The sequence below is a fragment of the Xyrauchen texanus genome, chromosome 9 (genome assembly GCF_025860055.1).
Source record: "Xyrauchen texanus isolate HMW12.3.18 chromosome 9, RBS_HiC_50CHRs, whole genome shotgun sequence".
NCBI lineage: Eukaryota > Metazoa > Chordata > Actinopteri > Cypriniformes > Catostomidae > Xyrauchen > Xyrauchen texanus.
This window is the reverse complement of record NC_068284.1, coordinates 36,716,939-36,744,387: the sequence shown is the minus strand read 5'-3', so window position 1 is coordinate 36,744,387 and position 27,449 is coordinate 36,716,939. Positions and strand designations below refer to the sequence as shown.

At 36.6% G+C, this 27,449-nt stretch overlaps 1 protein-coding gene across 1 annotated transcript in view; it reads right to left on the bottom strand.

The window, feature by feature from the left end:
• Window positions 1-27,449, bottom strand: part of LOC127648702 (ephrin type-A receptor 3-like) — a 182,179-nt gene that overhangs the window by 11,357 nt on the left and 143,373 nt on the right. Inside the window, exons 9-13 of the mRNA XM_052133423.1 lie at window positions 22,101-22,168; window positions 21,706-21,831; window positions 18,412-18,597; window positions 4,253-4,314; window positions 153-362 (exon numbers count right to left, since the gene is read on the bottom strand). Coding sequence (XP_051989383.1) covers window positions 153-362; window positions 4,253-4,314; window positions 18,412-18,597; window positions 21,706-21,831; window positions 22,101-22,168 — 652 coding nt within the window. The remainder of the gene's footprint in view (window positions 1-152; window positions 363-4,252; window positions 4,315-18,411; window positions 18,598-21,705; window positions 21,832-22,100; window positions 22,169-27,449) is intronic.

The window sequence follows — 27,449 nt, the reverse complement described above, 5'->3', positions numbered from 1 at the left end:
AAGTGATACTTAGATTCATTATGCAAACATGATGTTATAAAACAAAAACAAGATACACTTTAAATCAGTTTATTTCTTGATCCATTTTTGTAAAGTCAAAGATAAACCATTTCAGAATCAAATATAACATAAAAACACGAAATGTGATTTACCCGTGTGGTGTATGCAGCTTCAGGATCATCCTCTAGCACTCTGGACAGTCCGAAGTCAGACACCTTACACACCAGGTTACTGTTGACCAGGATGTTACGTGCTGCCAGGTCACGGTGGACATAGCTCATGTCTGACAGATACTTCATTCCTGAAGCAATCCCACGCATCATGCCCACCAACTGAATGATCGTGAACTGCCCATCATGTTTCTGGGAAAGGAGGAGAGGACAGATGTATTACATCTGTTATTTTATTTGGCATTAACAGGCACCTTAAGCTCTTCAAAATAAAGGTTCTTCAGTTTTTCCTGGATGCTGAAGGTCAGTTTGACCGGGTGAAATGTCCCATTAATCTGAAGATTATTCACACTTCAAACTATTTTCACAATTCCAATGGTTTTGCCACCAGTTCTCTGATTTGTTATGCAAACGACTCTGACCTCTGGTTTTACAGCTCTTTCCACAATAATTTCTATAATGTTTACAGGGATTTATTAGTGTAAAACCATCTGGATTTTGTGTTTCTGCTAGCAAAACAAGAGAGCCCAGACACACATTTTGCCCCAAAAAATCTCTGCAATGAGCAATTAGGCTGATGTCGTAATCTCCATATCTGGGCTGTACACTAATTTAGTTAAAAACCCACTTTGTCCCTCCGAGCAATATAAATCTCATGCACTTGTATTTCAAGCATCATATAGTTGGTAAGTTAATTATGCTGTGTTTTGTGAAATGTGGAAATTGATTGATTGTCTGGCCTGATCAACTGGATGTTATCAATCTAGTGGCAGAAGCCACACTACTTACAGTAAAAGCAGAGAAAGAGATAGATACAGAGACAGAGAGGAATGTTTTGTTTCTGTACTAGTAAGTGATGCTTAACTGATCTGTGCTCTAATTAAACACATGTAGCTGGGTGTCCGAACGATGAGCTATTAGCCATAAAACAGACCACATAATTATATTAGCTTTTTATGTGGGCTAAGGGGTATTTATGGGCTTCATTATGTATGCTGTAGAGAGATCGAAAGTCTCAAACAGACCCCCCAATATTTTTTATTACGGGTGGGGGTGTCCGATTTCATTTTCATTTTCTCAAAGTGTAGGCTATTAAAAAGAGTCCTGACTTAAAGGAAAACGTATCTGTGCTGCGTGTAATAAAATTCTGTGGCCCGATCTGCTGGGTGACATAGGAGGTAATAAATTATCAAGGATTGTGGAGGAGACATTATGGTAGCAGGGTTGACCGAGTGTCCCTTCATTATAAATCCACTGAGTTCATTCACTCACTTCCTGCCTCTCTTCAAGACACATTCGTCACACTTTCGCTCATACACATGCACGAGGGTTATTATCGTTTATTAAAACTAAGACAAAACTATTGATTTAAATTTTTGGGGTAAAAAATAAAACCAGAAATAAATTAAAAAACATAAAATAAACTAAAATAAATACATTACATAATCAGCAGGTAGTATTCATCTTGCTATTTTCAGTGATAATTGAAAATATCTGTTTTGTGTTTGTGCAGATGGCGAAATAGCGGTTGATGCAGGTTAATTTGATAATTGCGCTGAAAATTCAAACGGTGTTGTGCAAAACCCATTTTAAATGTAAATATTCCCAGAAAATATTCTGTGTCCTCAGCTTTCTCCTTGGCTATAATTATTAAAACAAAAACCTAAAACACACGCAAACGCTCACTTTCATTGGAACCACTGTCAAAAACAAAAATGTGCGATAGAGACTGAACGGCAGCCAGATAAAATAAACTTCAGCATTATTATTATTTTTATTTCTGTATGTATAGTGCCTAATAATGCATTTTAATGTATACTTAAGTTTCTCTTGCCAATAAAGCTGATATGAATTTAATCTTCCCATTTTATCCTATTATTAAAAAAGTTCACTGTAAAACACCAGAGGGGTTTGCCCAACTTTTATTTACAGAATGTTGACTGATTTTATGGCATGTATAATACTGTATATAGAGTGCATTCAGAAAGTATTCAGACCCCTTAATTTTTTTTATATTTTCATATGTTGCAGCCATAAGGCCGAAAAATACTTCACGCAAGTACGCAGATGCAGATGCAGATGTGTGCACTTGGCCAACACATGGCCAATGCGTGGTCCCATTGTGCATACTTTACGTGTGCTCTTGCATTGCTCTGGTGGTTACAAACCTCAGACCACAAGAGGGCAATACATTTTTTTAGGCGTGACCACAAAATCGGTGCTGCATCCGAAACCAGGACATTGCTGCCTTCAGAGGCTATATATGTAGGCAGGATGAAAATAAAGTGCTTTTCAAACTGTTCGGAGACCAGTTTACTGAGTTCAGCTGCCTACATTTTTGGATGTAGCATAAATGTGGTAGATGAGTCAATAGTTGAGGACTGGGGAGAGACACAGAGAAAAAAAACAAGTTCATTTGAATTTACTGGGGACAAAAATATATATTTTTCATATATATTTTTGGAAAATATTTAACTCAAATTGCTGCCTGAGTCCGTCATGACAGTTGTTGATAGAAAGAAGAAAATCCACTCAAGCGCCCCTTGTGGCAACGCTGAGAATGCAGCGTGTATTTGCATTTGCATTTATGCATTTGGCAGACGCTTTTATCCAAAGCGACTTACAGAGCCCTTATTACAGGGACAATCCCCTCGGAGCAACCTGGAGTTAAGTGCCTTGCTCAAGGACACAATGGTGGTGGCTGTGGGGATCGAACCAGCGACCTTCTGATTACCATTTGCATTGAGTTATGAATTGAGTGTGTTATGAATTGAGTGTGTTATGAATTGAGCCGACACATTTCACAAAGCAATGGCGTGTGAAATTGAGTTTGCGTATCAAAGTGGGTCTGCGTTTATGTATTTGCGTAGAGTATGTTTAGGCATTTATGCTAAAATGCTTTAAAAAATTATAATAATTTCACATCAATCTACACTCCATACCGCATGATGACAAGGCAAAAAATTGATTTTTAATAACTTTGCATATTTATTACAAATAAAAAACGTAAATATCACACTGACATAAGTATTTAGACCCTTAAGTCAGTACTTAGTTGAAGCACCTTTGGCAGTGATTACAGCCTCAAGTCTTTTTAGGTATGAAGTGACAAGCTTTTCTGCAGATCACAATTATGTGGTCAGTTTGGATGGGGATTGTTGGTGGACAGCCATTTTTTTAGGCAATGAGTTGTGCCTGGTTTCCTACAGACATGATTCTTGGAATTGAGGCCAAACAGTTAAATCTTTGTTGAATCACAGTCTGAGAGTCCTTTAGGTGCTTTATTGCCAATTCCAAGCGGGCTTTCATGTGTCTTGCACTGAGGAGAGGCTTCCTTCTGGCCACTCTGCCATAAAGCCCAGATCAGTGGCGTGTTGGAGTGATGGTTGTCTTTCTGCAAGTTTCTCCTATATCCACACATGATTTCTGGAGCTCAACCAACCAGAGTTCTTGGCTTACCAAGGCTCTTCTACCCAGATTGCACAGTTTGGTTTTTGATCTGGTTTTGCTTTTGTCATCTGGTTTTTGCTTTTGAAATCTGGTTTTTGCTTTTTTCATTAAGGGGTATAGAGATTCAAGTATCAAGGTATCAAGATTGATGTGAAACAAATAATAATTTAAAGCATTTTAGCATAAGGCTGCAACATAACAAAATGTTAAAAGTCTGAATACTTTCTGAATGCACTGTTTGTACATATACATATATATATAAAATAGAAGTGTCCATAAAAAAGACTAAACTTAATCTATCAATTCATTGCTGAAACTAACTAAAACAAAAATAAAAAGTACATTTGTAAAGAATCAAAAAACGAAACAAAAAGCAAAACTACAATAACCATGGCACACTCTACAATAGACAGGAGCGAAAGGACAGTGTGCTGCCCGAATTCATGATGCGTCTCCTTCCAAGCATCCATTCCATGCTTAATTTCCCTTCAGTAATAGATTTTCAGGGAGGTGTACATGGCTTATACCTTTGAGCAATGCTCATTTATTGAGTGCAGGTAATTAAATGTAAGGCAGTATCTTTAAATGGCATGTGAACATCGGTGTGGCCACAGGCATTTTGCCTTTCTCACCTTTAGGAATGTGTCCAAAGATCCATTCTCCATGTACTCTGTAATAATCATCACGGGCTTGCCTGTAGACACAAATAAATAAAGACAGAAAATACAAGATTTACCATTACAATCTATATGGAAGGAATAAAAAAAACATAAAATGTCTTAACAGATTGATGATTCTACACAAAGCCACGCAGAAATAAATCATGGTAATGTTGTCATTAATCCTTTATCGCTGGGATGCTGAAACACAGGAATGAAGGAGAGAAGAGAGGAGGCTAAACCCTGGCCACACTCTCAGGTTCTCTCGCAGGCAGCCCCATTATTCAGCATGACAGACCTTCATCAGAGCCTTCCACCATCAATGACAGCAGTTAATTAACCCTGGCAAATCCACTGAGAACCAATTAGAGAGCTTTGTTTTCATGATGGGCAGTCAGGACAGTCTAAAAGAGCTGATGGGAGGGCTCAGCACCTGTTTTGGTAGGCACGAGCAGTGATGGATGGCAGGTAGCGAAAGACAGATCTCCTGTAATCTCAACATTTTCCTGCTTTCCAGGATGCACTGAATTTGTCTTACAAATGACCTAAGATACAATCCAGACCCCAAGCTAAGAAAATTAGGTGTTAGTTAAAAAATTGAATGCAACACGTCCGTCCTCTCATCACCTTCCTCAGCAATAGTTGGACAAGTACTAATCTACTGATTAACCTGAGAAACACTCACAAACTCACTTCCCATATGAGATCATTAATGTAACAGCCTTCTGCATGTGTAAGGTCTTAGACTTTAGCTGTGTTCAAAAACCTAGTGAGCTACCCACCAAGACTGCATTTTAAGGCATCATAGGCTGTTCCAAAAGGTAGGCAGCAAAATGATGCTTGCCTTCAAGGAGGTCATTTACACCAAGCACTTTCTGCATCATATCTGCACTGTTTTATAATTGTTTTTCTATGTACGTAAACAAGCGGTAGACAGACTTTTATTACTTTATTGTGCCACATTCTACTGTGTCTCGCACAGGAGTGCAGTGTCTTTTTTCTTTTTTTTAATAATGTCTAGTTTAATTATTAGACTACGAATAAAAGTATACAATTGTTTTAATACACAGTAGATTACTTCTATAACTGAGATACAATTATATATTTAAAAGTGTATGGGAGTTAAAGAACCAATAAACATACCTTCTGTTCAAGTCTGTTGAGCTCAGTCTAGCTGTCTTTTAAAGCAACAATGCATCCTGCATGAACTGCCCCTTAGAATGTAGTCAGTATGCAGTGAGGCTGCTCACTAGGTTTTGGAACTGAGCTATAGTTACACAAATACACACATACGCACATACATAACACAATGCGCATATACCATTCTACTGCAGTCACTTATCTCCCACAAGGCATCATCTGAAAGCCGATATCTAAAATAAAGTGGCAGAATGAAATAAATGCAAACATATTCCACGGCCGTAGTGAGTCACGGTTAACAGGATCCGTAATTTCCTTCTTAATCCTCTGTCCTAAATGTATCACTCTCAGGTCACAGAAAGTTTCAATTTAGAGAGTCATTTATCCATTTATTATATTTGTTTCATTTAACAGACACACCCACATACTGATTGAATCAAAACATGACCGCTGGGAAAACGACCAATGAAAAACTTGATAGCTGCAAATACGAATATAAGTAGCCAAAAAGAGAAAACAAAGAACAGGCCAAATAAAGGAAGCACACAATCAGAGACATTATAGGATGAGACTGGTCACTCATATACACATGAATGGGAGACTTCCATTCACTGTAGGAATAGCCACACAAAATAGGCAGTGTTTTTCTCAAAACCAGGAAACGTCTTTGGTTATTTCCCCTTAAAATTGTTTGCCTTTGTCTGGCTATACTGTATCAGTGTCAGTATATCAGTGTTTAGTAGAGACATAAGTGCTTAGTTGTGGCCTGCTGTCCCTGTCTCTCTCAGGTACATGTAAACAGCAGCCGTGTCAGTGCTGATAAATGACTTTTATTCCTCACATGGAATACTAAGATATGTGCTCTAGTCATGGGAGGTGTATGTGTGTATATACAGCATGTGTGTTTGTCTATAGGTGTTTGTGAAAAATGGGTTTGATCACCCCCTCTGAGCATTACCATGGCAACCGTCTGGACTTGCTTGCTTTTCTCGACACCCCCAAACCTCAAGCCGCGTGTCTCATCCGAAAAAGGGGGAAAAAATCCAATTCTCTTTCACTTTTTGGAGGCAGACTTATGTTGCTGTCAGCCAGAGAGAGAGAGGAATCGGACGGCACTGTACTATCTGGGACTGGCACAGCAACGGGTGGCCTATTGTCACCGGGCCTGCAAGTATGTGCGTGACTGCTTTATCACAAAGACGGCTGAAACAGTGATTGGCATTCATCCTGAAAGACCGGCTGGTGGAGGTCGTGGATCTGATCAGAGAAGATACCGGCAGCCTTCCGGAGCTCTGAAATCAGGGTAACAGCCTACAGCAGAGAGAGACTGCAGAGAGACTGAAGAACAGGGATTTCAAATAGTGGTACTATATATACTATATATATACTTTCCGGATAAAAAGTATTCACAGCGCTTCACCTTTTCCACATTTTGTTATGTTACAGCCTTATTCCAAAATGGATTAAATTCATTATTTTCCTCAAAATTCAATGTGAAAGAAGTTTGTTTGAAATCTTTGCAAATTTATTAAAAATAAAAAATGAAAAAAAAAAAAAAATCACATGTACATCAGTATTCACAGACTTTGCCATGACACTCAAAATTGAGCTCAGGTGCATCCTGTTTCCACTGATTATCCTTGAGATGTTTCTACAACTTGATTGGAGTCCACCTGTGGTAAATTCAGTTGATTGGACATGATTTGGAAAGGCACACACCTGTCTATATAAGGTCCTACAGTTAACAGTGCATGTCAGAGCACAAACCAAGCCATGAAGTCCAAGTAATTATCTGTAGACCTCCGAGACAGGATTGTATCGAGGTACAAATCAATTTCTGCAGCATTGAAGGTCCCAATGAGGGACCACAGTGGCCTCCATCATCCATAAATAGAAGTTTGGAAGCACTAGGACTCTTCCTAGAGCTGGCTGCCCGGCCAAACTTAGCGATCGGGGAGAAGGGCCTAGTCAGGGAGGTGACCAAGAACCCGATGGTCACTCTGACAGAGCTCCAGCCTTTCTCTGTGGAGACAGGAGACCCTTCCAGAAGAAAAACCATCTCTGCAGCACTCCACCAATCAGGCCAGTATGGTAGAGTGGCCAGACGGAAGCCACTCCTCAGTAAAAGGCACAAGACAGCCCGCCTGGAGTTTGCCAAAATGCACCTGAAGGACTCTCAGACCATGAGAAACAAAATTATCTGGTCTGATGAAACAAGTTTTGAACCCTTTGGCCTGAATGGCAAGCGTCATGTCTGGAGGAAACCAGGCACCACTCATCACCTGGCCAATACCATCCCTACAGTGAAGCTGTATTTGAACCCGACTGAACATCTCTGGAGAGATCTGAAAAAAGCTGTGCACCGACGCTCCCCATCCAAACTGATGGAGCTTGAGAGGCCCTGCAAAGAAGAATGGGAGAACCTGCCCAAAAATAGGTGTGTCAAGCTTGTAGCATCATACGCAAAAAGACTTGAGGCTGTAATTGGTGCCAAAGGTGCTTCAACAAAGTATTGAGCAAAGGCTGTGAATACTTACGTACATGTCATTTGTTATTACGTAATGTTATCTGATTGCTTTCTTCATAACAATTAGGCCTACCTTGAAAAAATATAGTCCTTTCCTCGCCCAATTTCTAGCTGACTTGTTCTGTGGCAGAGAACAATTACTAAAAACAGTTACACTTTATGCCTACATTAATGTGTGTAAAAAATAAATAAATAAATAAATATATATATATTAGTACAAACTTTTTTTTTATTACATGCAGTCTGAAATGTAATTTACATAATTCCCCATTAAGTGTGTGTGTGTGTGTGTGTAATCAATCCATGCATTATTTCTGCCAATCCTATGGCTTTGTTTTTTATTTATTGTCAAGTGTCTTGCTCTATTTTATACAACAAAGTTAATAAATGGCTTTTATTGACGTTATATTTTAGTTTATCCATTTATTTTAATTTGATTAGTGAATGTTGATAGGGGATTTTTTTTATTTTATTTATAAATTATTTTATTAAAATTAAATTATTTATTTTATAATGCAAATATCTCCATATGTCACGTTACAATGTGCCCCTCACCTGTTACAACATGTCCCATCTATAGAGCACGTTGTAACATTTTACTTTCTTTCCTTCCAGGTTGATGGTGAAAAAAGTATATGCTGTATTCATGAAACAAGATCACATATTTGTATCAGACATGTGTAAAATTAATGTGAAAAAAGAAAAATACTAGTACATTTACACAAACTTAAGAAAACCAAAAAGTGTTAGTTTGTGCCCCGAATGAGAATAATTCTAATTGTAGAAACATTAGAAGTTTCATGTTTTTAATGATTTAAGTGCTATCATAAAGGGGAAGCTTTTTAATTATTATTATTTTTATTACCATTTTGTATAAAACAGCATAAAATGTTTTTCTGCATATTTTCTTTTTCCATTTCCTCTGTCATTTTTTCCCCCTTCATTTACAAGTGGCGCCTTATGGGAAATACCTGAAAAATATTTGATATTTTGATATAGACCGTTGTGCAATGGACTAAAACAATGCAATTTTGCTAGTAAAACTACTATTTCATTCTAATTTGATAAGGAATCAGTTTTCTTGTCCCTAAAAATGTCTGTAGGGGAGAGTGTTTTTATATGAACTGCAGCAGTGCTCATTGCATCATATCATTATAAGATAAACAAACTATCAATGTACGAATCAAACTCGCTCCGACTCCCACAGTTTCTTTTCCATACAATTTGTTTTATTATAGACATGTATGTGGTTTAAGACGAATCATATAGAACTGTGAGATCGCAGATGACATTAGCTCCACTGACACAGTCTTCGCTCCTATTGGTTGTCGCTCCCCAAAGTTGCTCCTCATTTGCATAAAGTTAAACTTTTCTCAGATTTGTCATGTCGCTCGCCATGCCCACGTCTAGTCACCAGAGGTCGCTTTTGCAAGAGATGCCGGAAGTCGCCAGCTCTCTTTGACAATGAATGAGATGAGATCACTTTGTCGTGTGTACGTGATTTTAGATTAACTATAAGCAAGTGGGACATGATTGTTTTCTGCACTGTTAACGACAAGTCAAGCAGCATGAATCTGGCAATGAGAATATGTGCCCTTTTGGATCTCACCCACATCATTTCAGCTGTGCAGACATTTTCTACACTTACACACACAATGTTAACAAAGAGAAGGACTGCCTAGAAAGAGATTTTGAGTCATTTACTTATGGTAAACACTGACCTGTCATCTAGTCGGCTACTTTTTTGGACGACTAAAGGACTAGAGTCGTGCAAGCCCTAAATCAGACATGGGAGCAATGAGTTGTACCTACAGTTAAACACTTCAGAGTCAAATGTGTGGGTTTTACAAATACCAAGTATGTCCTCCAAATCTGAATTGGTTTTGAAAGATGGAATTTACAAAGAAAATGCTTGATTAAACTTTGTTGTAAATCTCTCGTAATAAAACAGCTCTGATACATCTTCTCCAAAGGTCATCTGTTGTTGATTTTGTGCATGGTTTTAAGAGCTGAATACGACTGTTGGCCATGATTACGACAGGTGTTCTACTCATAAAACTCTTCCTCCTTTATGAGTGAGATTTGCTTTTGACATTAATATCTGGCAACCTTGAGAGGATTTTTCTCCTCTAATTCATGTTATTAAGCTATCATGTGGATATATGACATGTTGCAATTTTTCCAGAGATACAAAAAGACTACGGTGCAGCCACAAACGCACGTAATCTTTGTCTGGCATTACGCTTTCTATCTGAAAAGCACACAAAAGAGCTCATTGTGGGCTTCCTGCATTAGCATCACGTGTCTTATGAAGAGAGGGATGTAATTTCTGTGTGATTTCACCCTAAGGACCTGTTTTCTCTTTCTACTGTGTTTCTATAAAGAGATGAATATGTTTAACCCTACGTGAACCCTGCATGGCTGGAATATCAGGCCTCCACAATGAACTCTATGTGTTCAGAATTGAATTAGCAGTCGTTGTCAATGGTGGTTAAACACAGTATAGCCCCAGGTAGAGAGTTTCAACGAAGCATTAGGTTATAGATTTACATACTGTGAGGGTGAAAAACCCCTGAGGTGTAACACTTTATACGGTTAAGAAAGGTTTATAAGTAATTCCTCAGAAGACAATGTAACCGTCAGGAATATCATTTGATAATTTTATGGGGTATTTGGATTTAATGTAATGGCATACTAAAAGCATAATCTTTGAGAAGTGAAGTTGAGTAAGTTTTTATAAAGTTTTTATATTGAACCATGGTGTTCATGGGGGTGATTGGAGTTTAATTATGGCTAGTGTCACTAACTGATCCCTTTTTCTACCCATTATATTCTATTCTCCCTGTCAGAAATAAGATCATGGGTTTCGAAAAATATGAGGGCGAGTAAAAGCACTTTCATGAATTATTCTGTTAAAACACATGTACTATTTGAGCTGTAAATTTGTTTAAATTGTAATTTTTACAGACATTTTAAGGTTTTAGAGTTTATTGACATTACAATGTCATGGCAATGAAGTTGTAAAATTGGATATGACTTTACATAAGAAAGGTTAGTAAGTGATTTTATCACACTGTAATCATGTTAACACACATATTGTTTATGTCATGTGGTTATACTTTTGAAACAGTGAGAATTTTAACAATTAAGGATTGGCCCCATTCACTTCCATTGTAAGTGCCTCACTATAAACCAGATTTTTGCTTTTTTTAAGAAAAGGAGGGGCTAGTCGAATATATATTTATATATAGTTTTTTGTATTATTATTTATTTATTTATTTATTTATTTTGGGTGGTAATCAACATTATGCCACAAATGCTGCTGATTAAGCTTAACTTGCATTGAACTTGTATATCTGGTGAAAACAGCATGGATCCAGGTCTGCTTGTGTTCTGATATCTAGGACAGAGACTTAAAAACACAACCACTTATATAAAACTGTCACAGCATGCTGCAGTCAAAGATGTTTTGCATGGAATCTCATGAACTCTATATGTACAGTACTTACCAAAATTGCCTGATAAATCTGTTCCCAGTGGAATCACTCTGACCTACATATCTGCAACACACTCTCAGCGAAAAAAGAATACCTGCAACAAACTCAGCTCCCGAATAATCAATACTGCAAAACACCTCATCTGTGCAATACAATGCCCCTGCGATTCAGTTCTAACCTGTATTGTAGGACAGTCATTAAAGAAAATAGAGCTTTGTGTACAGTACATGATAGAAGGGTTTGTACCATCAGATATATGAAGCATTGTGTAATTATGTATGTGGAAAGTGGCGGACCAACCTAATGTATGTGTGCTCTACAACTTCAGTGCATGTGTTTAAACATATGTTAGTGTGTATATTGGAACATCACAGGCTTTACAAATGGCCAGCAGACCTCCCATCCAGACGCCAAGCAGTGACACCCCTTAACAAGCTCAAATCAGGCAAGCAGATTGCCCCATTCTCATTGCTGGCTCATCCATAGCGTGTGAACCCCTATTGCAAATAGAGTATTGATTTTGCACCTAATGCTAAAGATGTTTTATTTCAGCAGCAGTTACCCTGGTAACAGCAGCTTTTAAAAGAGAACTCATTCCAATTTGTGGCATCTCCCTATATTCTGCCAGAGCGTTGATATATAAGGAACTAACTTATAGGATTAAAGAGATATTGACCAGGTTGAAGCCCTCGCGGACCACTTTGTGTCCTCTCTGTACAATTATGAACAAAAGAACAAAAGGGGCTGTTCTTTAACTTTATATACTTATTGATTTTCCTAATGATGTTTAACTAAATGACACATAATGTACTTAGCAGTTGCTTTCCAAGTCCTCTTCGTTGGCGAGAAAAAGGCCCAGAGGAATGTCGAGCTCTAAATCTAACACAACAGTTAACGTAATTTAACATAAGAGTCTCCACAAGACTTTAAACTTTCATTGTCCCCTAAACAAAAGGAACAGTGGTTTTAATGAATGGTTTCTTGAAATAGCAGGCACTTCGTTAGAAGCGAAAATCCTTTGTGGCGGAAAGAGCGAGATGAGAGGAGATGATAGTCTCCTCCAAATTGAATGCTTCCAAATTAGGCGATTGTTGGCACATAAAAGATGAGAGATACGGAGGGATCAGAACTTTTCTGACAAATGATAAGATAGCAATTAAAAGGACTATTTCTGAACCGTTCTTTGAGTTTTACCATACCCATCATCTACATAACAATGAAAGCAATCAAAGCTGGAGGGAGGGTTTGAAACATTATTCTGATAAAAGACTGTTGATTGGACCACTGTTTTAGATTTGGCGATCCCCAAGCCCACATGTGAAAAGGAAAAAACTAAAAACTACAAAGGCTCTCGTGTGTGTTACTTAAATTATTCTACCCTGAAGTATAGTATTGGAATGTGCGATTCATTGTGGTGAGTCTGTTCGGACCAGTCAATAATTTAACAGGGCTCAGAGCAAAAATGTCACTGAGTGTGTGTTCACACTTGTAGTTCGGTTCTCTTGATCCAAACCAAAAAAGAAAATAATACATTTAGTCCTGGTTCGTTTAGCGTTAACACTGGCATTTTTAACACCAAACCTAACGATACAAAACCAAAGGCATCAGGAAAAACCTGATTGGACAGCTTTTATGACGTATATGTTTTGACGGAACTTGCCGATCATCCAAAACAATGCTGGCTCGAAATGCCCTCGTTATACTTATATGTATATAAGGTGGTATTTTTATCAGCTTAGAACAAACGAAGAGCTAAAGAATGAATTCTTTGTACACACAAATGAAGATATGTTGCAAGGAAAGCAGATGGCGGTTCCGACGCCTGTACCGAACTCTAATGGGCAACGTAGCTCCTATGATGAGAAGAACCATGCTTGAGGTCTGTATTAGGCAAATTACTTCCTGTTTTTGGTCTGTTTAGATGTCTTTGGTCCATGTTGCATTCATATATCAGTCGAACCGTTTGTTTGGAAGCGGTCCGAGACCCACTATTCAGGTGGTCTCAGTCCGCTTGTTTGGTGCACACCAAGGTTCGGATGGCAGCTTTCACAATTGTTCAAATGAACTGCACTAAAAGAGCAATTGCACCAGAGTTCGTTTTAATAAAACCAAACCTGCCAAATGTGAACACACACTGAAAGTGACAAAAATGCCTTTTCACCTGTTATGATAGATTTCATTATAGTCTATTATAGGGCTATCTAGTTATTGGCTTTGTTTGGTTTTAGTGCCTCTGCAGACACAGTAGTGACCTGTAGCTGTTAGGTCTCAGCAGAGTGTTTTTGAATGTGTAACTAATTGTTGTGTAACTTAGTTGTTTTTGATTTTACAGATAATAGCTATAATTGTTTAGATAAAAAAAAAAGTAAATTTAAATAGATTTAATTCAAGTATTTTACATAAATGTGCACAGGTATTTTTAAAAAAAATTTAATTACAAAAATATGCCCTCAGTAAAGGTAAAAATGAATGTCCATGAAAATCAATTCCAGGGGACAAATATTGCATTAAGTTTACATTAAGTTCTGACACTGGTTTGAATGTTTTCAATAAACAGGTTAAAAAAAAATATTCAACTTAAATATTCAAGTCATCATTTATAAGAGTGTCCAGATGTCCCCGCATGTCATTTTAGATTTCATATTTGCGGTAATTGACTTTTCTAGGTAAATACGGCCATTTGTTTTTGATTAGGATACACACATCATGTCTAATATTGTTGTTTATGATATACATGTCACTCACCTCACAGGTTTACACCCAAAGCTCTCCTTTAAAGTTAATTGATTAACAAACACTTTGTGAATCAGTTTGACCGAATCATTAAAAAACTGATTATTATTATATTTTTTTCACGAATCAGCCATCACTATTGAATGGGCTTATCAATGACCATACAATGAAAAATTCAGACATACCCTTAAGTTTTCAATTTTTAAGTTTGTTCTTGGTGCTACAGTGAGAAGCATTCACGACATAAGAATCTTAATGGTGAGGGCTGTTAAAGATTGATTATTTGAATAACTTTGTGGAGTCAAAGGTTACCGAGCTATCCCTTCTGTTACCTCGGCCTCGCAGCCACTGACCTTCAGAGCTGTGATCTGTGAAATTGCCTTTCACCGCTGTCATATGTGTGCTTATTCATAACCCCTAAAGCCAGAGTACTCATGCAGCCACCTACAAATAGCCCACCCCTTATTTTTCCTAGTCAAAAAATCCTATTGCAATTTCTATCATAATTTACAAGCAATCTTCCAATGAGAATTTTATTTTTTCTATTATGTATTTATAAGTTTTGGTAACACTTTAAAATAAGGTTACATTTGTTAACCTGAAATAACTATGAACAATACTTTTACAGCATTTATCAATTTTGGCAAATGTTCATTTCAACCTATACGAACACATGTTTAATATCAAAAGTTAATGCACAATTAACACAATTGAACTAACAATGAACAATTGTATTTTCATTAACTGACATTAAAAAAGGTTAATACTGTAAAAAATATATTGTTCATTGTTAGTTCATTATACCTAATTTTTATCAAATGTAACCTTATTATAAAGTGCTTCCTAAGTTTTTTTATATTATAATGAAAATAAAAGTTCAGACATTGTACAGAAAGGAATTTATATATATATATATATATATATATATATATATATATATATATATATATATATATATATATATATAAATTATTTAGAACATAATTCCCAGTAGGACTATTATGACTACCAATAGGATAAAATGCTATTTAAAGAAAATATTTAAGGATTTTATAACTCTTATAGTTCCACATATCCTACGTATGTGAACTGTCAAGGATTAAGACACCTTGACAACAAGTAAGGTTTGCTGTTAAAGATTACACAATATCCAATAAATCTCAAAGAATCAAATAAGAAGAAACATATTGTAGGAATATAAATTTATCCAGTAGGTTCTTATTTGATTTTTAGAAGATTTTTATTTGTTACCATTTGGATGCTTTAGTATAGATTCCACATAACGATAGAAAATCCAGTTGGAGCCATGTACACATCACTTTATGGTTCTAATAGTGTCTCAAATGCATCCTCTATATGTCATCTATCTTTCCACTAAACTTTCTTTTACCCTGTCAAATGTAGGCTTCTTTGGATGCAAACAGTGGACTGGTCTATTCCAGGAAGAGAGAGGTCAAAGTTCAGCCAACATTGAATGCATTACTCTCACTTAAACTGCTACTTTGTTCTTCCAAAGCGTCTGCATGATTCGAAAGAGACTGAACCAAGCTGTAACCTCGAGCCTCTGATATTTGCTCAGAACATAAATACACCACTTATAACTGGAAGACAGGCAATTAGGCAGAGTCTGCCTTTTAAAAATGAAAAGCAAACTCGATTTACGGAGAAAATAGTTCGGTAAAATGTACAAACCAATGCTAACAAAAGGTTAAAATTAGCATTGCGCATTAGAGAAGAACAGAGCGAAAAATGAATATGAAATTTTGAGACTTCACTGTTCATCTGTGCGATACTGAATATTTATAACACTTTAAACACATCCAATTAACCATTTAAATTATTAATATTCATACAGTCATACATATGCATACTCTCATTGTTGTGCTCTATAGGTAGTGCAGAGAGAGAGACTTTTTTCAGTAATGACACTTGAAAGAAGAGGGTTTTTGTTTTGCGTCTGGTGAAAGCAAAAGTCCTCCAATAAGCTTCCCCATTACTGGTGAGATAATGAGAGTATTAAAGGTTTCAAACACACATATAACAATGTAAGCCTATCTCTATCTACGATTAAGGGGCAAATTAGACAACTACAATAAGCCACAAACACGTATAAGTACCAAGCGGCACTCAAGACTATAAGACAAAAAGGCAAGACTAAAGTGATAACAGATTAAGTTTATATTGATATTATCTTCAATAAAAAAATATTTAGACATTTAATTTTGGTTGTGGGAACATTAAAATGTCCTAAAATGTAATTAAAAAAGCATTCCTGAAAGTTTGCATAACAACATTCTAGCAGTTGATTTTCAATCTTTCAACAGTGAGCAGTGTTGTTGAATTTGTATAAAATACTGTATCTAGGCAACTGTATGTGTTGTGGGTGAGAGACATATCAATACTTAAGTCCTTTTTTACTATAAATCTCCACCTTCAACAAAAGAAGAATGTTGAAGTGAAAGTGAAAGTGGAGATTGATAGTTAAAAAGGACTTAAATATTAATCTGTTTCTTACCCACACTTATCATATCACTTCAGAAGACATGGATTTAACAACTTGAGCCTTTATATGCTTTTTGGAGCTTCAAAATGTTAGTACCCATTCACTTGCATTGACCTACAGAACTGAGATATTCTTCAAAAAAATCTTTGTTTGTGTTCAGCAGAAGATAGAAAGTCATACACATCTCAGATGGCATGAGGGCGAGTAAATGAGAGAATTAAAATTTTTGGGTGAACTATCCCTTTAACATTCTTGAAATGTTGATTCGAAATATTCAAATTGTGAGCAGTGTTGTTAAATTTGTATAAAATACTGCATCATCTAGGCTATATGGTCCATATTATTTTTATGTTAAGAACAAGTATTCTGGAATTGTATAGATAAAATGAAACGTTATTTTGACAAAGTGCTCAGAACATTATGAGAACTTTGCTAAAATTACAAAAAAAATAAATGCTTCAAGGATAATGACATTATCAAATACTAGATTTAAATATGAGTACTGCTTGCCCATGCAAAAGTCGCTGCCGCTTGCATAACAATAGACAACATTTTTGGAATATTCCCTGTAAGGTAAATTAATAATTTTCTGTTAAAAAAATATTTAACAGAGACATCGGGAGACAATATGTTCAGTTACTGTATGTTTAAGCTCAGAACCTAAGCTTGCTCAGCAATATATCTGTTCTAGCCGGTCTTTGTTATCCAATCCTCTTGTGTGGCCAGCTCCAACTCAACAGAGGTGTTCAGGTGGAACAGTCGAGCTCTGTGTCTGTCCTCCCCAAGGCTGAACCTATCAGTGAGTACAGCACAATGCCATCTGGCTCTTAATCACAACGCCTTGAAAACACTCTGTGACCACTGTAATGGAAAGCGTGGTTGGTGTAGCCACAATAATCATATATTGTCACGCTTGTACTATTTAACAACGCTGTATGAAATTTGTCCTGAACAAAGAACTCAAGTGTGCAATTGAAAACCTGCAAACTGTTTACTTAAAGCACTGTTGAGAGCAGCTTATTTTTTTTTTTGTTTACACATATCATTTTTAATATGTGCTGATTTCAAAAGTTGTTTGCCTATTGGAACACACGATGCCATAAAACCATCATTTCTTAGAGATTGGTCGGCAGAATTCAATTTGTATGCAAGAGTAGAATGTTTCCAAAAGGACCATCAACAAGCAAAACTTATGCTTCATGCTGCTTATGAGCAAGCTTTACTCTATACAATACACTCACAAAGAATAAAATCTAGTTGTGCAACCTCTAACGAATTAATGTTTACACATTGTTTCATTCGTTGAGTGGAAAAACTAAAGATTTCCTGTGAAAAGTGCTTAGGTAACTTAAAAGTAATTATCAGCAAATTCAGCAATCTGATTACAATTTTAGAGTTGTAATTAGTCATTTGTATTGCAATACTTTTTGAGTAACATACCCAACACTGCTAAAATCTTTGTGTATGCATGGAAAATTGTTTTGTTAGAACTACTTTTACCGTGTTTTCCCTTAGACGAATTGCTTCTACTCTAATATTCATTATATTTACTAGTCACTTTGGATGAAAGTGTTTATTAAATGAATAAACATAAATGTTACATGACCGTTTAAACCATGTATATAAAGTGTCCTGCATGTAACATGCATATAGATGCTTTTTAATCTGTTTTTTCAAAAGTCGTTCGGCCCTTGGGCGAAAGTAAACCCACATAATCGTGTTAATCACTCACATCTGGTAACAACTCCTTCCAGTCTGATGATGTTGGGGTGGTCGAACTGGCCCATTATGCTGGCCTCGCTCAGGAAGTCCCGTCTCTGCTTCTCCGAGTATCCTGCCTTTAGACTTTTGATAGCTACGTAGATCTCTCTCTTGCTGGGGAGCTTCAGACGTCCACTGCAAACCTCCCCGAACTCACCTGGGGAGCGACACACACTTTCCGTGAGTACATCAGTGTAACACCATGACAGGTTTATGAGGGAAAATGTACATGAATAACATCCACTTGACTTCCATTGGACATGCTTTAGTTTGTTTTACATCTGTGACTTATGGCATCATTTTAGGCTCTAAAATTCTAGTCTAAAATGTCTTGAGGAAAACTGTTCCTCTACATAAGTTTTGAGGAGATATACTGCTGTTATTGATGTGTATAAGGAGACAATACTAAGCTTTGTAAATCTGGACTTTCTTCTTAAATGGTGATACGGTTTGTTTGAGTGCCTCTCTTCATGTCAAAACTGTAAAGCTGAAGTGTATAATTTCTGCTGCACTAGCGTCACAAAACCAATGGTAAACAATAGTTACATTTACATTTATGCATTTGGCAGACGCTTTTATCCAAAGTGACTTACAGTGCACTTATTACAGGGACAATCCCCCAGAGCAACCTGGAGTTAAGTGCCTTGCTCAAGGGCCCAACAGTGGCATCTTGGTGGTGCTGGGGCTTGAACACCCGACCTTCTGGTCAGTAATCCTGAGCCTCAACCACTGAGCCACCACTGCCCCGTAGTTGTTGTCAAATGGGTTTCCCTAACACTACCCCATGCTCAAACAAACCGAGTAATGTTTTTATAGCACCACAGAGCTTTTCATGCATGAATTATGACCAAACGGGTCAGGATTTGGGTTAGGAGAAAGTCATATAACATTGAAAACATTATATACTTCAGCTTTAAGTGAGGAATAATGTACAGTCAGCTAGTCATTATCACAAAATAAGCCTAGTTGTTTGAGATAATTGTCAATTGTTCATTTTAGCGTCATTATACAAAAACATTTGACCACAGAATGCCACAAATGACCAATCAGAATAAAGTATTTTAGAGAGCCATGTATTAAGTAGAGTTATAGTATGTGAACATAAAGGGAGTTTGAAGCAAACATTGTTGTCCGATAGATAACATCTCCGCTAAACATATTTGGGTAAAAGATGTCTGCCCTTGAAGTTTTTGTTCTCACATAAAGCATCTAACAATCTTTTTCTTCAACTTTCTATCACAATATTTAATTTAGAGCTCTTTAAGCCCTAAAGAAGCTCATTCTTAAAAGAGAGCACTGCAACCAGATGCTAAAATAAAAAGAGAGAGAGAGAAAAAGAGGTAAAAAGAGCAAGTAAAAAGAATACAGAAAAAGTCATAAAATTGAAAAACTGAGATTTGCACTCACAGGCAGTATGTGCCAAGGAAAATTTTATTTCAAAGTAAAGTTGAGAAGCAGAAATACTCAGTATTAAAAGCACAGTATTTCAAACAACAGCTTTGAGTGTAAGGATTACAGTCAGGAGACACTTTATAATTAGGGATCATCTAGAAACCTCTGTTCTTTGCCGTACATTAGCACACAACTGTTTGCACTTATGTCTTGAAATGACTCACAAAGAAGATTTTATGAAGTGCACAAACCCCATCACCAGTTAAGTATAGCATTGCAATGACATGACATGCATAATTTATAGACTTTTGTCTTATATTCAATATTGATTTTATTTTCACAATCTTTATCAGTGGCTTTATCAGCCTGGAAACTGGGAGTTGTGGTAGATGACCAGCTTAATTTCACTGCACACATTTCATCAACCGCCCTGTCTTGCAGATTCACACTTTACAACATCAGGAAAATCAGACCTTTCCTGTCTAAATATGCTACACAGCTCCTGGTAAAAGCTCTGGTCATTTCAAGACTAGATTACTGCAATGCTCTTTTGGCTGGCCTTCCAAATAACACAATTAAGCCACTGCAAATGGTCCAGAATGCAGAAGCACGTCTGGTCTTCAATCAGCCAAAGAGGGCTCATGTCACCCCACTCTTGATTTCACTCCACTGTCTACCTGTAGCTGCCTGCATCAAATTCAAGGCTTTGACTCTGGCTTTCAGGATAGCTAATGTCACATCACTCTCTTACTTTAATTCACTCCTTCAGGTCTATGCTCCAACTCGCTCTCTGCGGTCTATGATCAAGCAACGCTTGGTGGTCCCATCACAAAGAGGCTCAAAGTCTATTTCACAATCGTTCACTTTCTTTGCTCCTCTGTGGTGGAATGAACTTCCAACCTACGCACACATCTGCTGTTACCTTCTCAACATTCAAGAACCAGCTGAAAACACATCTGTTCTGCGAGCACTTAACCAACCCACACCAACTGCACTTACTACTGTATTTAACGTACAAAATAAAAAATAATTATTTCTTCTGTTCTAGCATCTTTACTACTCCAGCCACTGTGGGAACTTGACAGTCCTATATAGCAGATGCTGTTAAACTTTGTATGACAGATTGCTTGCTTTTAACCAGATTGATTTGATTTACATTTGACATTGCTAGCTGACATAGAAACAAATTTGAAGTAAACTACAGCAAGTGTAATACATAAATATGATATGACTATTGTCATTTGGGTTTTACTGAAATAATGCTATGTTGTTCTATTTAGACTCAATAAGTGCATGAGAATGTATAATAATGTATGTGTAAATTAAGGTGTAAATTATGTGTATTTATGTGTAGATTATGTGTTATGTGATGCTCAATATGTGTTTGACAGCCAGTTGCATCTCATGAAATTTCACTGTGAAAATAATTAATCCTGTTTTAGATTTGTCCAGCTATTTTGTGTTTTCTCTTTGATTTATGAAAAAATAGAACATCAAAATATATTGAAATATATTTTATTTTAATATTTTCTAATTGTCTGAAAATATTTAAACATTTTGACACTATATGTCTTTGTACATCCATATATAATATATATATATATATATATATATAGTATGTGTGCCGGGTCTCTAAAGATCTGAATACGTAAGCGGAAAATTACCATGCATTTAAGGGTTAAAAGTTAAAAAGCCTATTTATTTACCTATCCTAAATATGCATGATAATATGGTGGGTAGAATGTTATTATTTGCATTTAGCATTGTTTTTTCCCCTGCTGTCCGTGACTCAATTAAAACAGAATTGAGTTTCACCCAACAGTTGCGAACCACTGCTCTATATGAAGAGTAGGAGATATACTTGTTTTCATACCTGCACCTATAACTCTCTCTATGCGTATATTGAAGGCATCGATTTCCTTTGCAAAATCTCGTACGGCTTGATTTGGGTCCTCGTAAGTGTGGGGGTGAATGTACGTCCTGCTTCCTGGCAGTTTCACTGCAATTAGAGAGAAAAAAGAAAGATCACATGCAATTTTCACACAGGGCTTTTGAGTCGCTATTACTGCCAAGACACGACTGTGCCGTAAACCCAAACAGTCTCCTAAAAGTGTTGGAAAAGATAAACTCTACAGTGAGTTTAAGCATGAATAATGTGATTTATATTCGACTCTCACAGCAGAAGCTGGAAGAGAGATCTTTGTTTTGACAATCCATTATATGAGAGTTTGCTTTCTATGTGTGTGCCGAGTATTTTGGCCACTGTACCTCTCCCGTTTTGAAACTGCATTTTTTCCTCATCTGGATCTTGCTTGGCTTTGATGTATCCACAATGTCTAAAACACATAAAAAAAAGATAAAAACATCACCTATAAAAAAATACAAATAAATTACATTTCATAAAATTGTGTGGGTTCCAAGCTTTCATTGCTCTGCAAGAATGAAGAAAATGTATGATTGTTTCCATGCTGCTGGTAAAGTACAGGTGAAGTCAGGACGGCTATAGTTTAATTTTCATTCTAGTTTAGTTTCTGTTTTAACTATTTTGCAGTTATGTATCAGGCCAATTCATTGATATTGTTAGAGTCATGTTTATGTTTAATGAAGGTGGGTTGTTTAAAATAAAAAAATATACTGTACATTACAAAAAAAATAAAATAATATATATATATATTAGGACTGTCAAACGATCAAAATTGTAATCACGATTAATCGTATGTTTTCTTGCAGTTAATCGTGATTAATCACAATATCTCGTGAACAGCCATAAAAATATGATTCATTCAGATGTATTTATTGTTTTTCAGTCATTTACACACAACCTACTCTACAACAGAAATTGAACACAGCACAATTCAAAATATGTCAAAAGGATAGATAGATAGATAGATAGACAGACAGACAGACAGACAGACAGACAGACAGACAGACAGATAGATAGATAGATAGATAGATAGATAGATAGATAGATAGATAGATAGATAGATAGATAGATTGATTACCAGATTACCAGTTATGTGCTTTAGACCACTACACCACCACCATTTGCTTCCTTTTATGGTGTTTTCACAGACATAATGTTTAGAGGAGCATAGTGGAATTAACTAGCTCTGGTCATGTGACTATTTGCACCACTTATGAGAAAAAATAAAGTCTGCACTGTCATTTACAATTGACAACTCTGTTTAAAATACATCAACATCTCCTTTTAGTTCCCTTTCACCCTGTTCGTGGGATTAAATGGACATATGACAGTGTAGATTACCTGCAGGGTTCCAGCATCTTCTGCTGTTCTACAGTGGCTAGTGCACAATCAAGTGCAGTATTATGCAGAGACAATGACAGAACCTTGGAGACTGTGCAAACATTAAAAAATGTTTGCGCTGCGCTACGGAGGACTTTCCTGACAGTTTGCGACGTTCAAAAGCAGCCTGCATTATTCTATCAGGAAATCTCACAGACTTGGTTAAATTTAAGATTACATTTATTTGATGAAAATAAAACAGAAATATAATGTCTCTCATTGGGGTAAGCCAACTGGTGGTGGTGGGGTGGTGGAGGTTACAGTGTTAGTACACAAAACAGCAATGTGATAGATTGTGAGCAGACTTATAAAGCAATGGCTTACATGTGATTGGCTAGGAGTTACCTAGCTAATGGTGCGATGATGTACAGCTGCTAGTCTTCCCGCTAGAACTACGCTGCGCTTACATTTTCCATCTTGCGTGCCAGTTTAAAACTCTTCCTTTAGCGCATCAGTTGATTAACAGGTGAGTAAATCCTGAAATTCATGCACGAACTCAATGGGAGAGTTCATTCATGATATCATGTAAACAAACAACATAAAAAAAGGCTTGCAATCTTTTGGGGTGATTCAATCAGAAGTGGACAAGCGAGACACATCATCGTTATAACTGGTCATATTTTGCTTCTTTTCTAGACCACTTGTGCTTGAATTTTGCAGGAGGGACTCTGGAATAATGACACATTAATAATTAGGCCTATGTAAGTGTATTAATGCATGAAATATCACAAAAAGTAAAAGAAGAAAAAGAAAGTGCTTAAAACAGCCACTGTTTCTCTTAATTACTTGGATTGAATCTAAGCACAAACATGATATTATGAGCAGAAAATCAAAGTAATTTAGTGTAATACCTGTATTAATAGAGCTTCAATGTGCATGCTTAGTGATGAGATGAGTGGATTTTTTCCAATTTATCCAGCAAACTATATAATTCCTGGACATGTTGGCCAGCACTAAAACTCTAGTGTGAAGTGCAAGACAGGTGTTCAAATGGCCGCTTCAATCATGTTACGAGCACTATCTAACTGTGTTGGTTGTGTGTTTACTTCATTCTAAATGTTCCCCTGCTTTGCTACATTGACAAAATGCTTGGCACAGGTCTCAGCATAATGTATCCCACCATCTGGATTCATGACGGTCAACGCATGGTTTACTAAAAGGATCATATAAGGATGTGCGTTAACAGCATTATAAACTGACAGCTCTAATATATATATAAATCAGCAAAAACATTAAAATCATCTGCCTAATATTGCGTATGTCCCCCTCATGCCGCCAAAACACAATTGTAAAGAGTGGTTATCTGAGTTACCGTAGACTGTCAGTTCGAACCAGTCTGGCCATTCTCTGTTGACTTCTCTCATCAACAAGGCGTTTCCATCAACAGAACTGCCGCTCACTGGATGTTTTTTTGTTTTTAGCACTACTTGGGATTAATTTCTAGAGACTGTTTTGTGTTAAAATCCCAGGAGATCAGCAGTTACAGAAATACTCAACCAGCCCATCTAACTATTACATACTAACAAGCGTGTACTGTCCCATTATTGGAATAGTACATACTAACTTGCAATAGCAATACTTGCAAATGGAAACCCCACAACAGTGTGTGGTACTAATATACAATTTTATGATGGATTATGGCTTTTGATGATTTTATGCATTAATATGTCCAAGTAAATGGCATGCTGTCTAAATACATACTAAAAAAAGAACGTACTATCCCATTATTGGCTAAGTTCTGTATATACTTTTTTTAACCTGGTCTAATAGAATCAAAATACTATGACTAAATTTGTCCAAAAAAAAGTTTTACATTCGTCACAATTATCACATCGGTTTTCTGGTGAAATAAACAACAACAATGGCGGAACAGCAACGAGTTGTATTAACTTTCACAAATCACAAGTAGGGCAGATTAACAGTTCATTAACATGTATTTTCCAGTCCTTTACTCACACAATGCTATCTTATGATATCGAAACACTTTAACTATAATGCATGATTTCAAAGATACCTTTTAACGCTTGCATTACATTACCAACTACATATACAACTTAAGCATGCGACTCGACACGTTAACAGAAAGTATCATAAAAGTTCCATAAAATTAAGTGATTGCTTCAACTATTGCATTCTTAATCTCACATTATCTTTTGTGACACCGTCAATTAGGTTTAGGTGTAGGATTTAGGGTAGGGACATTGCTTTTGTTTAGGGTTAGCTTAGAGTTAGGGGTTATTTTGAACTAAAATAAAAAGAAAAAAATAAAAGATTTTGTTTTAACCCTTTAAGCTCTGTGAAATTTTTTTCAAAATATTACATATAAATACAGTCTTGACCAACACAAAATAGGTATAGTTTGAAAGCTAAGAAGACCTACTTTCCAGTGCATGCAGGCATTATGACCAAAACAGAACAACTGCTTAGAAATTTGCAGACAAATCAAAAGTGTTATGAATAACATGCTATGCAAACCTGTATTTAGTTATTATTTACAATTATTATGATTTAATTGTTTGGAGAGGCTTTTGGACACATGAAGACGTTTTTAGACACTATGATAAATTATATTTGTAATGCTATAATGTTTTATTGCTTTGTTGTATCAACACAAAAATATTCTCAGATAGAGTTGACATGATTGGGGAACAAAACGAAAGCAGTTTTTGTAAAGTTTTTGCGCAGAAGATAAAGCTTAACTTTGAAACGTCGCTAAAGAAAAACAAATGGACAACATATTTTACAAAAAGAAACTTTTTGGCTCAATTTTTTGTGTGATTTTTCAGCAGCTTCTTAGGCTGAAAGTCTCAGAATCTAAAATAAACTATATCATTAAAAAATGTGAAAAGTTTTCTTTACAATGATACCAAACACTCCTTTATTGTTTTGTTTTGTTTTTTGGTTGAGTTATAAGCCTTTAATTTTAGGGTATGCCACTGAAACAGGAAATCTTTAAAACACCTTCAGAGCTAAAAGTGTTATGGTTAATGCTCTATCATGCCACATTTGCATTTTATATGACACTATTGCTTAGGCCAAGGTTAAAGTTTAGGTTAGGGAGGTAGATAGGATTTGTTAATTTAAAACTCCTTAGAGCATTAACCTTAAAATCTCATCTTTTGGGGAAAATGTAACTTGCTTTTAGTGCCTCTAATTGGACATTTCACCTTGACACTGCAGCAATACGTGTAATGTACAATGTCATTTCATTTTGCAGAAATGTTGCCACAATCACAGAAATTCACGAGATCAGGCTTATACTTTTAGTGCTTAGTAAAAGTATGCAAACTGGGATGCAGTCACTGAATTATTCACTCTTCCATACAGGTTCCCCCTGGTTTAGCATGTCCAGAAAACCATTTCTCCTCCCATGCACCTCACAGACATTCCTGAAGATGCCTCACTAGGTTTTGTTGAAGCGAATCAGCCCTTGAAACTTTCCACACCTCTTATCTTTTATGCTTCCTTGCAAACGACATTATGCTTTAATCAAGGATAATATCTTGAAATTGCATTTCCCTTCTTCAGGTTATTCTCGCCATGTTCCTGTGCCTAAACTCCCCTCTGTAATTTGTCTTAAAGTAAGAATCACTCACAACAGCTAATCTGAAATGAAAATGTAGAACTCGCTCATTGCAATCAAGGACTAGTGCATTTTAAAACCATCTTTTGATTATAATTGGTTTGGGGTGAGTTCCAAGGATTCCGTAATAAGCACGCTCTCCATTCAGCACTGCAAAGAAACGGCCAAGCTCATGATAAGAGCCGGCAGCAGGGAGACAGATGAGCTAAAGGCTTGTGGATTTTAATTTGGCAGTAATGATGAGGAGAGGGGAGAGGGTCTGCCCGTGCCAGGGTCACAGGAGCCCAGCCATGGCCAGTTGGCAGGCTGGAGCTGTGATTTCAAGGCAGATGAGAGTGAGAATAATTCTGCCATTGGCAAGAACATCTCACTCAGACATACACATGTGCATACGCCACATAGTGAAAATGATTGCCTGTGTTCATGATCCTCCATCACTTCAGCTTGATGCTGATTTTACTTGGCAGAATCAAATGTATGCTTGTCATCATGTAAACTGCAGTAACTGGCTAGACGAATGGATTCCCCTTGTGTGTATGGGCATGTGTGTGTGTGATTGTGGAAGCCTTGACTCATCTTATTATTGATAATAAGGAGAAAAAATATCAAATGGGAGGGAAAAATGTGGCATATAAAAAGGACAGTGGCTCAGCGAAGGTCATCAAAACTAGAACACACACCATTCATTAAAATTTGCATTACTACTCTGCATATGTTGTTTTACGAATGC